The 17313-nt window shown below is 46.9% G+C and overlaps 1 protein-coding gene across 1 annotated transcript in view; it reads right to left on the bottom strand.

Annotated features, from left to right (window-relative positions):
* LOC144669349 (receptor-type tyrosine-protein phosphatase H-like) overlaps positions 1-17313 on the bottom strand; it is a 54299-nt gene that overhangs the window by 20285 nt on the left and 16701 nt on the right. Inside the window, exons 10-15 of the mRNA XM_078531712.1 lie at positions 15642-15920; positions 12805-13083; positions 6681-6953; positions 4128-4400; positions 3091-3184; positions 1557-1610 (exon numbers count right to left, since the gene is read on the bottom strand). Of these exons, the coding sequence (XP_078387838.1) occupies positions 1557-1610; positions 3091-3184; positions 4128-4400; positions 6681-6953; positions 12805-13083; positions 15642-15920 (1252 nt within the window). The remainder of the gene's footprint in view (positions 1-1556; positions 1611-3090; positions 3185-4127; positions 4401-6680; positions 6954-12804; positions 13084-15641; positions 15921-17313) is intronic.

Genomic DNA, 17313 nt, shown 5'->3' with positions numbered 1-17313 from the left:
TCCCATCTCAGCCTCCTGGGCCCCGGATAATCTTGCCTTTTACTCTCTGGGTGGACACAGATGCAGGAGATTCATTTAGAGGGGGTGGATGGCAAGTTTCGTGAAACCAGACTGTAGGGTAGGAGTGTGAAAAGGAGGACAAGGGAGAGATTCCCCAACCTCTACACGTGATGGCATTATAGCTTGTATACTGGCTTGTGTTTGCATCTGGCTGTCTGCCTACTGGATGGATGGGTTGGGTCAGATTCCTGGATTTGTTTTATGTCAGGACCAGTGGATATGCTTTGAGGGAAGCGTCAGAGCGTTCAATCTCAGTTTGTATATTGGGAGCGGCAGGGGCTGCATTGAGGAAACGTGTCCGGGCACTGGTTGTGGGGAGTGCTGTAACTCTTAATATCCCCAGTTGGCACAATATACCTCCCTAACAGCACTGTGGGTGCACCTATAACCACAGGGACTGCAGCGGTACAAGAAGGCAGCTCACCGCCACCTTCTCAAGGGGCAATTAGGGATGGGCAATAAATGCTGGGCCCAGCCAGCGACACCCACATCCCGTGAAAGAATAATAAAAAGAGAGCATTTCATCAATATCATATTCTCAGAAACAGAATCCGTTAATGGGCTCACGGCACTTTGGTGAGTCACCTAAATCAATAAACAGAAACCAGGGTCTGACCGGGACATTTTTTTAACTTATTGATGGGGGGCAAGAGCCTCCTTCACCAAGAGCAACAGCACAAGGAAGGAACTTTCACCAGTCACTCGCTGGAACTTGGCTCCTTTGAAACGGCCTCAGATTTGGTTGAGACTAGGCTGCATTTGCTGTGGAGAGGAAATGCTGATGGGCCTTCTCTTGCAACTCACTGCCTCCAGAGAGGGCTGTAAGAACCAAATAGGGGTTGGGCAGACCTGAAGGAACCACTGGAGCAAAATGTCAGGTCACTAAGGTGGGATTTGAACTCATGATCTTTGCGTTACTAGTCCGGTACACAATGAACGCTTGCTGAGGTAGCTACACCCTTAGCAAAAAGCTGTATGAGTTTTCGATTTCTCAGTAGAACAATGGCAAAACCCACACTGACGACACGCCACACTGTAGAACAGCAGGTGAGAGACTGAAGAGCCTCGTCTCACCTCCCTGCCCCCTTCACAAAAACTAAAACGGGGAGGATTCCTCCTTTGAATGAATCCAGCCATCGACCTGGACATAATATGTCCAGCTGAGACTGAAGGCATTTGGACGTTACTTACACTGGTTTTGGAGAAGCAGCGTTTTGCCACTTTGTGAGATTGCTCAGGCTGCGATCCATTCTCTCCCTGGGTGATTGAGAATCCATGTGGGTGTTTTTTTTTCTCTCTGCGAGAGGTAAAGCTGCCTGAAAGCAGTCGGTGTCAGGGTGGAGGGGGGTTGATATCAGCTGCAGTTTTACACATTTGAAATAGCTTAATGAGAGCACGGGGAGGGGGGTGGTGGTCTGGGGTGGAGGGAAGGGAAGCTGTGAGCTGGGGAGGGGGACGGGTAATAGTCCGAACCATCAGGAATTAATTCCACTTACTTGATATCTCTAGGAATTATGGTCATTGGTGAAAAGTCTGAATCTTGTTGTTTCCTGGAACAAAATAAAAGCATTTACTAATAAAAGATAACCGCTGAACTTAACTGCTAGCATCTGATGGAATTCAAGCTTCACCTTTCAAAGATCTGCCTGTCAATATGAATATCTCCCACATCGAGGGGCTGAATGGCCTACTCCTGCTCCTGCTCTTCATTACTCATTATTCCCAGGCCCGACAAGCCTTAATCCACCCATGACAATATTGTATGGAATGTAAAGCTCCCTCTACTCTGTTCCATCAAATACTCCCAGGACAGGTACAGCACGGGGTTAGATACAGAGTAAAGCTCCCTCTACACTGTCCCCATCAAACACTCCCAGGACAGGTACAGCATGGGGTTAGATACAGAGTAAAGCTCCCTCTACACTGTCCCCATCAAACACTCCCCGGACAGGTACAGCACGGGGTTAGATACAGAGTAAAGCTCCCTCTACACTGTCCCCATCAAACACTCCCAGGGCAGGTACAGCACGGGGTTAGATACAGAGTAAAGCTCCCTCTACACTGTCCCCATCAAACACTCCCTGGACAGGTACAGCATGGGGTTAGATTCAGAGTAAAGCTCCCTCTACACTGTCCCCATCAAACACTCCCAGGACAGGTACAGCACGGGGTTAGATACAGAGTAAAGCTCCCTCTACACTGTCCCCATCAAACACTCCCCGGACAGGTACAGCACTCTCCTGGTGTTTGACAAGGTGTTTACCAAAACTCACTTTCATAGCCATATTTCCTCTTTCTAACCTTAATGTCACGATTAGCACATTCCTTAGCTAATATCACCACCGTCAACACCCCTTTGTCCTTTTGTCTATGATATCTTTGGCAATCTCTTCGTTGCCTCTGCCTATCACTGGCCCTCTATCCAGCTCTACCTGTCCCACCCCCCTTAACCAGCTTATGTTTCACCTCTCTTCTATATTTCCTCAGTTCTGATGAAGAGTCATATGGACTCGAAACGTTATCTGTATTCGTCTCTGCAGATGCTGTCAGACCTGCTGAGTTTTTCCAGCTATTTTTATTTTGGTACAGCACAGGTTGGGTACAGAGTAAAGCTCCCTACACATTGTCCAGCAATTAATCCTAAATCCATTTTAAAACAGCACCTCCTCCTCTACCAACAGGATATCATTCAGTGACCCTGCAGCATCACTTTTGAACTCAGTTGACAACTTATTTCAATTTGGAAGGGATTTTGGATAGTATTGCACTATAATAGTTCTACACCCACTAAAAACTGGATGGAAAATGCTCCAAACTCCCATTTCGCTCAAGAATGATCCAATCAGCTGAGAGAGGAGACCTTCAGTCATCAGCCTGGAATCCAAGATCCGGAGGCCAATCAATTGCATGACCCAGTCTGCTCAATGTTATTAATCAGTGGAAGGATGGATGAGTTTGGCTCTGATTCTGTGTCTTCTATCCTCACATCACTAAGTCCTTAGTCAGTGTCCATTAAACAGAAACACCTACCTCCATGGCACTCTTTTGGTGATGATGAAAAACAACAACAAACCAATAAGAATCAGACACAGCAGAGAGCCTATGACCGCTCCGATGATAATGGCTGCACAGAACAAAAGATGGACAGTTAGCCTAAGGAACATACCCAGCAATTGCTTATCAGATAAACATAGGTGAAGAATGCCAATGGTGACTAAATATTGGTTAGGACACAGGGGAAAACTCCCCTTCTCATCTTTGAAGTAGTGCCCGTGGGATCTTCTAAGTCCACCTGAGAGATACTGGTCGAAATTCTCGTCCGAAAGATAGCACCAGCAACAACGGCAGGAATACAGTGCGACAGTCAAGTGAGTGAGCTGGGGCGACCTGGATTGAATATAAATTCTTTTTATTTTTATTTTTTTTTTATATTAGTTCACGGGATGTGGGCATCGCTGGCTAGACCAGCATTTATTGGCCATCCCTAATTGCCCTTGAGAACTGAGTGACTTGCTAGAACATTTCAGAGGGTAGTTGAGAGTCAACCACATTGCTGTGAATCTGGAGTCACATGTAGGGCAGACCAGGCCAGGATGGCAGATTTCCTTCCCTAAAGGGCATTAGAGAGGCAGGTAGGTTTTTATGACAATTGTCATGCTCTAGATTGTCCTTAGATTTTTATTTTAACTAATTAATTTTTTTTTTTAATTGAATTTAAATTCCATCAATGACCCCATATCCCCAGAGCATTAGCCTGGACCACTAGATGCCTAATCCAGTGACATTACTGCTGCACCATCATCTCCCCTTGCAAAAGTGAATGAAATTCTTGCCCCTGTTACAGTTAGATCTGTGGCCCCATTGGTCTAAAGAGAAACCCTGCAGCCCACTGGTTCTCCTTTTCCTCTTCAATTTACTCTTCACCTTCCCCGGAGATGTTGTCTCTTCTTGGGATACGCGGACAGTCACCACCTGGCTGGGCCACTCGGCAAGAACAGGCTACCAGGACCCAGTAAAGAGACACACGTCTGTAACGGGGGAGAAACGTTTAGATCCAGAATACTCACGTGATGCTTCAGTCCGACATTGCAAATGCACCATCTCGCTGTAAGCCTGGCCAGCTTGTGTGTAGATGTGGACTGTGTATCTACGCGCAGGCTGCAAGTTTCCAATTGGCAGGGAAGTCTTGTTCCTACCGACGGTCTGAGCTTTCAGCAGCTGGTCTCCATCGTACAAAGAGATGTTAAATCCGGTGTAGTTGCCCACTGGTTTGATCCATCGCACTGTAATCATGTAGCCCGTGGACCAATCACAGTGACTTTTGGTGACGCTCGCAGGAACTGTAAAAGGGACAGAGAGAGATGATGCTGAGTGAGGTCCTCCCTTCAGTGATATGGGTTAAATATTACAAGCGAGGTACAGTGAGGCTGTGTCAGAGACAATGGGAGCAATGAAAAACAGATCATTAAAATCAAATCGAGGAAGAAAGAATAAAATTTGTACAATAGACAGAAGAGAGCACAGAGGGAAAGAGAGAGCGGGACGGCGAGAGATGGGGACGGTGAGAGGGTAGGGGTGGTGGGAGATGGGGGCGGTGAGAGATGCGGACAGCAAGGGGGGTGTGGTGAGAGGGGGGCACAAGAGAGGGGGGCAGCGAGAGAAGGGGGGCAGTGAGAGAGAGGGAGGCTGTGAGAGAAGGGGCGGCAAGGGGGGTCACAAGAGAGGGGCGGGGGGGGCAACAAGAGAAGGGGCAGTGAGAGAGGGGGCAGGGGGGCGGCGAGAGAGGAGACGGCGAGAGAGGGGTCGGTGAGAGAGGTGGTGGTGAGAGAGGGGCGGTGAGAGGGGTGGTGAGAGAGGGGGTGGTGAGAGAGGTGGTGGTGAGAGAGGGGGCGGTGAGAGAGGGGGCAGTGAGAGAGGGGGATGAGAGAAGGGGGAAGGGGGGCGGCGAGAGAGGAGACAGGGAGAGAAGGGGGCAGTGAGAGAAGGGGGCGGCGAGAGAGGGGGCAGTGAGAGAGGGGGTGGTGAGAGAGGGGGTGGTGAGAGAGGTGGTGGTGAGAGAGAGGGCGGTGAGAGAGGGGGCAGTGAGAGAGGGGGATGAGAGAAGGGGGAAGGGGGGCGGCGAGAGAGGAGACAGGGAGAGAAGGGGGCAGTGAGAGAAGGGGGCGGCGAGAGAGGGGGCGGTGAGAGAGGGGGTGGTGAGAGAGGGGGTGGTGAGAGAGGGGGCGGTGAGAGAGGTGGTGGTGAGAGAGGTGGTGGTGAGAGAGGGGGCGGTGAGAGAGGGGGATAAGAGAAGGGGAGTGAGGGGGATTGACAGAGGGGGGGGGTCACAGGTGGGGGAGATGTCGGGAGGCGATGGGGGGGCAGGGGAGGCAGAGGGCGGGTGGAGAGAGGGAGAGATGGCTTGGTCTCTATCAGTCTCTGCCTAATAGGGTGGTAGAAGCTAATTCAATATTAACTTTCAAAAAGGAATTAAATACATAAATGAAAATAAAAAATCTTCAGGGCAGTGGAGAAGGAGTTGGCGATCGGGAATAATCGGATAGTTCTTTCAGGGAGCTGACAAACTGATGGGATAATTGGTCGTCTTCTGTGTTATATGATTGCAATAATTAAACACTCTCCTTGCAGACCACTGGGCAAACCCATGGACTGTTTCTGTTCTAATCTCTATGTAATTTACTGTATCCCGGGAGAGTATCGATACGCTGTCCAAGATACTGTCCCTTTAAGGAATGTCTTGGGTAACATTCTCAGGTACACTCAGCGCCCTCTCAGTCATCACCGATACCAGTCCCGTGTTAAATCGTGCCCTAGATTATTCGCATATAGAAGGCCGCTAACCCTCCAGGATTGGACTGGGGTCTCCAGGAATTGGAGATCCATCTCCAGGACACTGCTGTATGCCACACTGGAGAGAAATCATCGGGACGTTAAGAAAGATTTTTATTTTCATTTTCTTTCAACATTTCACTTTACCAGCTATAAAAATATTGAAAACGGGTTATAAAAAGGCCATTTGGCTTATAGTCAAGCTTCATCCAATTGGGTAATGAGTCTTTTTGCTTTCCAATTGGTGTAGGAAGGCCGCACGTCACAAGGATGGACGTGTTGGCCGACTAATGGCTGGAGCATGGGGGCAAGTCATGTCATGAGGACTCCGGGAACACATTTAATCACAGTTAACAACTCCAGGCCTATCACTGGGAACACAGTCACTCCTAGCTCTGTGAGGGAGAGAGAATGAGGGGGACTTGCATTTATATAGTGACCTCAGGATATCCCAGAGCACTTCTCAGCACTGTCCGGTGACTGTTGCGAGAACGTGCGTGTCCTTGGGTGTTAGTTGAGAACAGAATTAAATACTGTGCTTCCCCACCCCCGCCCCACCCCCCGCCCCACCATAGTTGGCTAGTCCACTGATATACCATGCCCAGAAAGGATTCCCCAAGCTGGGTGTGAAACAGTATACCCAACGAGAGTCAGCGCCTTCAGGATAGGAAGGATGAAAACTAGTGGGTGGGAGGTTTAAGAACGCAACAACACCAAATGATTAAATAAGCACCTGAACTGTTGCCACCCCATGGCCGTAGTCACTTTAAGAGTTGCAGTGTGTTACTTACTTGTGGCGTCCCTCAAACTCACGGCTGTGCTGTTTGTGTTCTCGGGAGTGACGGACTGCACGCTCAGCTTATATTGCACCCCAGGTTGGAGGTGTTCCACTTGGTATTCAGTCGTACCCGGTAACGTGTGATAGGTTTTACTGGAGTTCGAGGACTCAGCTTTGACCCTGTATGTGTAGTTCGAGGCTCTCATATCACTGGATGCGTTCCACTGCAATGCCAGAGAGTTTGTTGTCCTGTTAGTCACAGACAAAACAGTGACTGGAGAAGGGTCTGTCAACAGATAGGTAGAGGCGGAGAGTTAATTAGTGTAAAGTCACCTCCGCACTGGAGATTTCATGGGAGACTTTCATTGCTGCAATGAATGATGGGACAATACAGTCTCCATAGCATCATCTTGGTCTCCAACTTGACAGTAAGAACACAGCATGCAAATCTCTAGCTGAATGTGGGAGATAAGAAGCCGGCCAATAATTGGTCAGTTTTTTAAAAAAAATATTCTTTCGCGAGATGTGGGCACCAGCATTTGTTGCCCATTCCTAATTATCCTTGAACTGAGTGGCCGGCTAGGCTATTTCAGAGGACAGTTAAGAGTCAGCTGCATTGCTGCGGGTCTGGAGTCACGTGTAGGCCAGACAGGGTAAGGATGGCAGATTTCCCATCCCTAAATGCACATTAGTGAACCAGATGGGGTTTTACAACAATTAATGATAGTTGTGTCATGAAACTATAATATTTTTCACAATATTATCGTCGGCTTATGGGTATAATTGTGGATGGTTGAATTAAATTCAAACTGATTTAATTGAATTGGAGTCAGATAGACTGAAAGGTTGAAATTATCAAAAGAGTTAGGTGTAAAGCAGACTTTTGAAATGGAGATGGATAAGCTAGGATGAAGGTTCCACAGATAAGGTGTGAATGAAATTTGCATTTTTAGGTAAGTGAAGGGATTGTTTGATTTTCAACGGGATGGTAGGATGCTTACAACTAACAATAACCTTACCCCATTGATCTTATGCTTATTTTTCCCAAAAGGAAAGAGGCCATATTGACAACATGAAAGATTTTTATATGACGGGAAAAGTAAACTTCCGAAGACATGTAGAACAATGGGATTTTACACATTAAAGAGAGAGAATCGTATATTAAGAAGGATGGAAGGTTATGTGGGGTGTGGCCGTGTAACATCTTGAAAGGTACACCAGCCTTGGGGAAAAGCCTCTCGCCACTTTTGTAGAAGTTTGCTTTGTCCAATAACTAAAGTTGTCTTAAAAATCCTTTAGGATTCCACTGTCGAGTGGGTGCATATGGTAACCTTGCTGGGTTGGCTTTTTAAATTTAAAATCTGACCCTTGTTCTGCTATTAATACATTATGCTAACTGACCTTTATGCCACTATTAACATCTGCCTTAGTCTTTAACACTATCATTGCCACTCCCTTTGTCTTTTGTCCATGACACCTTTGTCAAATCTTTCCTGAGCTCCCACCTATCCCTGGCCTTCTAGTTTGCTCCACCTGCTCCACCCCCTCTTCAACAGTATTAAATCCATCACATTTCTACCTCTCTTCAGCTCTGAAAAAGAGTCAGACGGACTCGAAACGTTAACTCTGTTCCTCTCTCCACAGACACTGCCAGGCCTGCTGAGCTTTTCCAGCATCTTCTGTTCTTATTCCAATTCTCTCCTCACTTGGCACCCACATTCGCACCTTCCAGTGACGGTCATTGGACAGTCAACAAGTGCAGGCACTCTGCCTCATTTTCTCCTCCATTTCACTACCGAGGCACTGAGGCTTATCACAACTAGTGTTCTGGCTGAGATGGGGCAGAGTCAACATGGGCCAGTTTGAGGCTGGTCCCTTCAGGTTTGCCTGACTCAGCCTGATACAGGCTTCACTCACTGTGTCACAGGGGGAGCGACTGACCCATTAAGAGATGGAGCGCAACTTACTTGTGGTGCCATTGACATTCGCAGGACATTGTGTTCACAGGAGTGACTGACTTCAGCGTCAGGTTATATTTGACCCCAGGTTTCAGGTCTGTTACTTGGAACATGTTCTCTCCTCTCCCTGTGGAGTTGGTCCTAAAGCAAGCTCCAGTGTCAATTGTGACTGTAATATCATATGTGTAATCTAAGGCTCTTATATCAGTAGGCGCTGTCCATTTTATTACCAGTGACTCTGTTGTCCTGTTCAGCACAGACAGACCAGTGTCCAGAGAAGGATCAGTGAACAGAAAGGCAAAGAAAGAGTTAATTATTGGGAGACACCTTCTGCTCTGTGTGTCCTGTGACCAAGACAAAGTGTGTGCCATTCTTTGGCTTCTGCCTGTGGGGTTCACAATGGAGATTCCCCAGGTGTGAGATTTTCTGTAAAAAGTCATGACTGAGGCACAAGGTCACATGCCTATCACATGGGGTAATGCCCCTATCTCAGGGCCGTACCAAGGGAGGGCTGCACTGCAGGTATGATGTGGTGGGCATTGTGGAGACATGGTTGCAGGGGCATCAGGACTGGGAGCTAAATATCCAAGGATATACATCCTATCGAAAAGATAGGCAGGTTGGCAGAGGGGGTGGGGTTGCTTTGTTAGTAAGAAATGAAATTAAATCGATAGCAAGAAATGATGTAGGGTCAGATGACGTAGGGTCAGATGATGTAGAATCTGTGTAGGTAGAGTTGAGGAACCGCAAAGGTAAAAAAACCATTATGGGAGTTATGTACAGGCCTCCGAACAGTAGTCAGGATGTGGGGCACAAGATACACCAGGAGATAGAAAAGGCGTGCAGGAAAGGCAAGGTTACAGTGATCATGGGGGATTTCAATATGCAGGTAGACTGGGAAAATCAGGTTGGTAGTGGATCCCAAGAAAAGAAATTTGTGGAATGTCTACGAGATGACTTTTTGGAGCAGCTTGTGGTGGAACCCACTAGGGAACAGGCAATTCTAGATTTAGTGATGTGTAATGAGGCAGATTTGATAAGGGAGCTTAAGGTGAAGGAACCCTTAGGAGGAAGTGACCATAATATGATAGCATTTACCCTGCAATTTGAGAGGAAAAAGCTGGAATCAGATGTAACGGTATTACAGTTGAATAAAGGCAACTACAGAGGCATGAGGGAGGAGCTGGCCAGAATTGACTGGGAGATGAGCCTAGCAGGAAAGATAGTGGAACAGCAATGGCAGGAGTTTCTGGGAGTAATTTGGGAGACACAGCAAAAATTCATCCCTAGGAAGAAGAAGCATACTAAAGGGAGGACGAGGCAACCATGGCTGACAAGGGAAGTCAGGGACAGCATAAAAGCTAAAGAGAAAGCATACAATGCGGCGAAGAGCAGTGGGAAGCCAGGGGATTGGGAAGCCTACAAAGACCAACAGAGGACAACTAAAAAAGAAATAAGAAGATTAAATATGAGGGTAAACTAGCCAGTAATATAAAAGAAGATTGCAAGAGTTTTTTTAGATATATAAAGGGTAAGAGAGAAGCAAAAGTGGACATTGGGCCACTGGAAAATGACGCTGGAGAAGTAGTAGTGGGGAACAAAGAAATGGCGGAGGAACTGAATAGGTACTTTGCGTCAGTCTTCACGGTGGAAGACATGAGTAACATCCCCAAAATTCAAGAGAGTCGGGGGGCAGAGGTGAGTATGGTGGCCATTACCAAGGACAAGGTGCTAGGAAAACTGAAAGGTCTGAAGGTGGATAAATCACCTGGACCAGATGGATTACACCCCAGAGTTCTGAAGGAGATAGCTGAAGAGATAGTGGAGGCATTAGTGGTGATCTTTCAGGAATCTCTGGAGTCAGGGAGGGACCCAGAGGACTGGAAAATCGCTAATGTAACCCCCATGTTTAAGAAGGGAGTGAGGCAAAAGACGGCAAATTACAGGCTGATTGGCCTGACCTCGGTCGTTGGTAAGATTTTAGAGTCCATTATTAAGGATGAGATTTCAGAATACTTGGAAGTGCATGGTAAAATAGGGCAAAGTCAGCATGGTTTCATCAAGGGGAGGTCATGCCTGACAAATCTGTTAGAATTCTTTGAGGAGGTAACGAGCAGGTTAGACATAGGGGAGCCAATGAATGTTATCTACTTGGACTTCCAGAAGGCCTTTGACAAAGTGACGCACAGGAGGCTGCTCAGTAAGATAAGAGCCCATGGTATTAGAGGCAAGGTACTAGCATGGATAGAAGATTGACTGTCTGGCAGGAGGCAGAGAGTGGGGATAAGGGGGTCCTTCTCAGGATGGTGGCCGGTGACTAGTGGAGTTCCGCAAGGGTCAGTGTTGGGACCACAACATTTCACTTTATACATTAATGATCTAGATGAAGGAACTGAGGGAATTCTGGCTAAGTTTGCAGATGATACAAAGATAGGTGGAGGGACAGGTAGTATTGAGGAGGCGGGGAGGCTGCAGAAGGATTTAGACAGGCTAGGAGAATGGGCAAAGAAGTGGCAGATGGAATACAACATGGGGAAGTGTGAGGTCATGCACTTTGGTAGGAAGAATAGAGGCATAGTCTATTTTCTAAATGGGGAGAGAATTCAGAAATCTGGAGTGCAAAGGGACTTGGGAGTCCTAGTCCAGGATTCTCTTAAGGTTAACTTGCAGGTTGACGCGGTAGTTAGGAAGGCAAATGCAACGTTGGCATTTATTTCAAGAGGACTAGAATATAAAAGTAGGGATGTGCTGCTGAGGCTTTATAAGGCTCTGGTCAGACCACATTTAGAATATTGTGAGCAATTTTGGGCCCTGTATCTCAGGAAGGATGTGCTGGCACTGGAGAGGGTCCAGAGGAGGTTCACGAGAATGATCGCAGGAATGAAAGGCTTAACATATGAGGAACGTTTGAGGACTCTGGGTCTATACTCGATGGAGTTTAGAAGGATGAGGGAGGATCTGATTGAAACTTACAGAATACTGAAAGGCCTGGATAGAGTGGACATGGGGAAGATGTTTCCATTAGTAGGAGAGACTAGGACTCGAGGGCACAGAGATGAGGAGATGAGGAGAAACTTCTTTAGCTAGAGAGTGGTGAATCTATGGAATTCAATGCCACAGAAGGCTTTGGAGGCCAGGTCATTGAGTGTATTTAAGACCGAGATAGATAGGTTCTTGATTGGTAAGGGGATCAAAGGTTACAGGGAGAAGGTGGGAGAATGGGGCTGAGAAACTTATCAGCCATGATTGAATGGTGGAGCAGACTCCATGGGCCGAATGGCCTAATTTCTGCTCCTATGTCTTATGGTTTTATGGTCAGGTGAAACATTAACCCAAGACATAGTTCAAAGATTCAAGTGCACATAAAAGATCGTGTGTCCCTTTCAAATCCGCTGTACAACATTACCTCTAAGATTTCACTTTTAATAAACACTTCCAAGTTCATTCCAGTCATTTCTGTTGGTGGGATCTTACTGTGTCCAGTGGCTGTTGCGTTTAGCTATATTAGAGCAGCAATTACCTTCTGAGTGTAATTCATTAGCTATGAAGTTCTTTAGGAAACCCTAACGAGATGAAACACACCTTCTACACACAAGATTCTGTCCTTCCCCAGATACTGTAGATTTAACAGATTGTCACAATGGCCACCCACTCAGTCCAGCAATCTAACTCATTAACTTGCGGTATTTACCGGGGATTAACCGCAAAATCCATCCACATGGGAGGTGATGATAATCGCACGCAGATCTCCCACTGAGTGTAAGACAGGTCATGAGCTAGCCCATAATATATCAGATATAGAAAAAAGGGCTTCCATGAGTTGTACTGTCAATTTCTCTCCAAACCCTCACCTACTTTCTCATGTGTGACAGCGGACAGTGGTGGGCTATGTGGCTTTGAGGGGCCACACAACCCACTTCTGCATTCACTTGGCATCCACACTTGCGTTTCCAGCCACAGTCACTGGAGAGTTGACCTGTGCAGGGAGCCGGGCTGACGCTTTCCCTCCTTTCCATTAAGCAGTGGCACTGAGGCCAACTTCACGGGCCCAATGGATGCCTGGCTGACATCAGCAATCTCGGCACAAGCCCAGTGTTTGAGTCCAGTGCCTTCATGGCTTGCACGATTCTGAGCCTTCAATGGAGTGACTGTCCCTTTAAGAGATGGAGGGTAACTTACTTGTGGTGCCTTTCACAATCTCAGGAGTACTCAGTGTGTTCTCAGGAGTGACTGACTTCACCGTCAGGTTATATTGGACCCCAGGTTTCAGGCCTGTCACATTAAACGTGCTCCCTCCTTTCTCTGTGGAGTGGGTCTGAGTGAAACTTCCAGCATTACTACTGACTGTGATGTTGTACGTGTATTCTGAGACTCTTGTATCACTGGGAACTGTCCATTTTATTTTCAATGATTCTGTTGTTCTGCTTACCACAGACAGACCAGTGACCGGAGATGGATCTGTGAACAGAAAGGCAAAGAGAGAGTTAGTGCGAGAGGTTCATCACCCTGTGTGTCCCTTGACACTATGACCCGCTATAGGACAGCACTATGGCTGCTGCCTGTGGTTTTGCAGTGCCCCTTTGAGGGGACAATGAATGGACTCACATCTGAGACACGTTCACATTAGAGGTGGAAACATTCTTCAAACAGCGCAGTATTTCCCATGTGAGGCGAAGGCAATATCAGTGCAGTATCTGCAGCAGTGTCGGAGGTTCCACCTTACAGATCAGGCTTGAAACCGGGGCTCCATCTGGTGGTTCAAGTGGATGTGAAACAAAACCCCTTTTCAGAGAAAAACGCGGGGAAATCTCCTAAAATTCCAGGTGTGCTTTTCTCGAACTACCATCTGTTTATGGGATCTTCCTGTGTCCAAATTAACTAGGGCCGGGAATTGACAGTCAGCGTGTGGGGGCAGGCCCGACATGTAACATGACGTGTGATGACAATGGGCGTGCGTCCCAACATCATCGCGATGTCTGGCGATGTTTCGTTCGGTGGGCGCGCGCTGGAGGAGGCTGTGCGCCCGCCAATAATGAAAAGGCCTATTAATTTCAGGCTAACGGTCGGCGGGCAGGTGAAAAGGCCAAGCGGTGTGTCACATTCGATACTGTCATAGCTGATCTGTGGTCCAACCCCACATCCCTTGATCCATTCAGTCAACAAAATTCAGCAACCCCAGCTTTAAATTAACAAGTGATCTAGCATCATTTGCCATTTGGAGTGAGTTAAAAACTTCTACCCTTCCCGCCCTACCACCACCATGTGTAGAAATGTTTCCTTATCTCATTCCTGAAACTTTTAGATCATCCCCCACAGTCCTAGATTCCCTAACCAGCCAAAATAGTTCCCTCCTATTTAGCCCCAGCAGTCTCCCCTAATGTCTTCAAAATTTTGATCAAATCACCTCTAAACCTTCCATATATCTAGTTTGCGTAATCTCTCCTTGTAATTTAAGTTTTGGAGTCCAGTTATCGCTCCGGTAAATCTACACTGTGCTCCCTCCAAGGCCAATGTGCCCTTCAAAGCGACAGCATTTTACTGCAAAATTGTCACAACAATTCGAGGCTAATTCATTGGTTGTGAAGTGTTTTGGGATCACTCGAGAATATGAAATGGTCTTCATATATGCGAGTTTGTCTTTCTTCATACAGTCGGTACTAATGTGACCTTTGGTCGAACTCCCTTGTCTCTGTCACTCTCGCTCTGCACCCTTTAACCCTTCAGATCTGAGATCTACGAGTGTGTTTTCTCCTGTGACTATAGGTGTCATGAAGCTATTAATGTATATAATGTTATCGGATATTACTTTCTTTAACATAGACGTTTAGTCTGTGGAGGTGTCTGTGTGTGCCTTAATTGGATTAAAGCCAGCTAGTCTGGGTGTTTTGATGTATAGTAGGTTTGATGTGTAAGCGGAGGTAGAGGTACATTTGCATTTTGTTGATCAGGGCATTCAAGAGTGGGAGTGAAATCTTGCACCTAGCTTGGAAATACCAAGCAATGTTTATATTAATAATAAAATTGGTACTTTGAAAGCTGTTCAAAGGGTCAGGTGATACAATGAGAACTTACATTCAAAGGGGAGTGCTGGGTATAATAGAAGGGAGCTTGTGTGTGTAGAGCAGAGGAATGTAACATCAAAGCAGCTGTAAGCCTACAACTGTCTGCAAAGGAATCAAATTGAAAGGGACCTCATTTTGAATTCGTAAAGTGAAAATGCTTTGCCTGGTGTCTGGTTAAGTCTATTGGTTATTGTTGACTTCGTGGAAAATAATTTGGGAAGTTATTAAAAAAGTATGATAGTAGTAATTTGTAGCCATGTGCATATATTTAACTTTTTGTAAATTAATAAATGTCTCATGTAGTTTGATGTAAAAACTGCTTGAGAACTGGTGGTCTTATTCCTGAATTTAGAGCTGCAACTCAAAACATACTAATTGAAAATATAGGTTATGACAGTTGTTTGAAGTTTCCTTCTCAGATTTTAAATAACTCAGCCTTTACCACCTTCTGTGTCACAACAATGCAGTTGGAGTTAACCTAGCACCTAAATCTGTAATGAACTCTGTATAAAACCTATAGGCACTGTAGCTTTAATAAAGGTGTTCCCGTTGATATGCATAGTGGATTCTCTCTAAAGAGCTGTTTTCTATGACGATCTCTTGCATTCTAACTCTCATCTAAGCCACACACCATCCTGACTTGGAACTATATCACCGTTCCTTCTCTGCTCCTGGGTCAAAATCGTAGAGCTCCCTCCCAAACAGCGCTGTGGGTGTACCTGCACCACATAGACTGCAGCGGTTCAAGATGGCGGCTCACCACCACCTTCTCAAGGGCAGTTAGGGGTGGGCAATATAACAAGATGCTCGCCTAGTCAGCAATGCTCATGTCCTGTGAAAGAATTTTTAAAAACTCTACAGACTGCAGGTAAATGTCAGTTATAACTGCAAAACCCATATACACTGAGCCTTCAATGGAGTGACTGTCCCTTTAAGAGATGGAGGGTAACTTACTTGTGGTGCCTTTCACAATCTCAGGAGTACTCAGTGTGTTCTCAGGAGTGACTGACTTCACCGTCAGGTTATATTGGACCCCAGGTTTCAGGCCTGTCACATTAAACGTGCTCCCTCCTTTCTCTGTGGAGTGGGTCTGAGTGAAACTTCCAGTATTACTACTGACTGTGATGTTGTACATGTATTCTGAGACTCTTGTATCATTGGGAACTGTCCATTTTATTTTCAAAGATTCTGTTGTTCTGCTTACCACAGACAGACCAGTGACCGGAGATGGATCTGTGAACAGAAAGGCAAAGAGAGAGTTAGTGCGAGAGGTTCATCACCCTGTGTGTCCCTTGACACTATGACCCGCTATAGGACAGCACTATGGCTGCTGCCTGTGGTTTTGCAGTGCCCCTTTGAGGGGACAATGAATGGACTCACATCTGAGACACGTTCACATCAGAGGTGGAACCATTCTTCAAACAGCGCAGTATTTCCCATGTGAGGCGAAGGCAATATCAGTGCAGTATCTGCGGCAGTGTCGGAGGTTCCACCTTACAGATCAGGCTTGAAACCGGGGCTCCATCTGGTGGTTCAAGTGGATGTGAAACAAAGCCCCTCTTCAGAGAAAAACTCGGGGAAATCTCCTAAAATTCCAGCTGTGCTTTTCTCGAACTATGATGGGCTGGATTTTCTGGCTGATGTGCGAGTGGCGGTCCCCACACGTCAGCGCTTAAGACGTCCTGATATTTAGCGTTCCGAGGTCAGCGCGCGGCATTGCAATATTTCGGTCGGCGGGCACGCTGTGCAGTGTGATGCTCGCCCGTCAATAATTAAAGGCTTTGTTAAGGCCCTTAACTTGGCAATTGACGAAGATTTTGAGGAGCCCGTGCGATCTTCGGCTCGGCGCACGGGCCCAACAGGCAAGCGGGTGAGCGATTTTATAACAAACCTCATCCACTGGCGGGATGAGGTTTCATGTCGGCTTTAAAAAAGTTTATTAAAGTTTTTGTGCACTTTATTAACATGTCCCATCTCGTGTGACATTGTCACAGTCACATGAGGGGACATGTTTCATGACATTTTTATTGCATTTAATTATTCCATGCCTCACGGAGATCGATGCGCTCTCTCGCACGCTCTGGACCCGACTCTCCCTCCTCCCCCCGCCCGCATGGTTAGCGCTGAGCGCTACCGCCTGTGTATGACGCTGACCGGGCCTTCATTGGCCTGGCCGTGTAAAATGGCGGTGAGGAGCCGATCGCGGGTGGCAGTCAGCTCCACGGCCGCCACCACCCACCCGTGCCCGAAGAGGGAAAAATTCAGGCCCAGGAATATAGAAACTGGAGGAGGCCATTCAGCCCCTTGAGCCTGTGTCACATTCGATGCTGTCATAGCTGATCTGTGGTCCAACCCCACATCCCTTGATCCATTCAGTCAACAAAATTCAGCAACCCCAGCTTTAAATTAACAAGTGATCTAGCATCAATTGCCATTTGGAGTGAGTTAAAAACTTCTACCCCACCATCTATTCCCTATGTCGATCTCTTGCATTCTAACTCTCCTCCAAGCCACACACCATCCTGACTTGGAACCAAATTGCCGTCCTTTCTCTGTCGCTGGGTCAAAATCCTAAAGCTCCCTCCCAAACAGCGCTGTGGGTGTACCTGCACCACATAGACTGCAG

Source organism: Cetorhinus maximus, chromosome 29 (genome assembly GCF_964194155.1).
Source record: "Cetorhinus maximus chromosome 29, sCetMax3.hap1.1, whole genome shotgun sequence".
In the NCBI taxonomy this organism is placed as follows: domain Eukaryota; kingdom Metazoa; phylum Chordata; class Chondrichthyes; order Lamniformes; family Cetorhinidae; genus Cetorhinus; species Cetorhinus maximus.
This window is presented reverse-complemented; position numbering and strand designations above follow the sequence as displayed.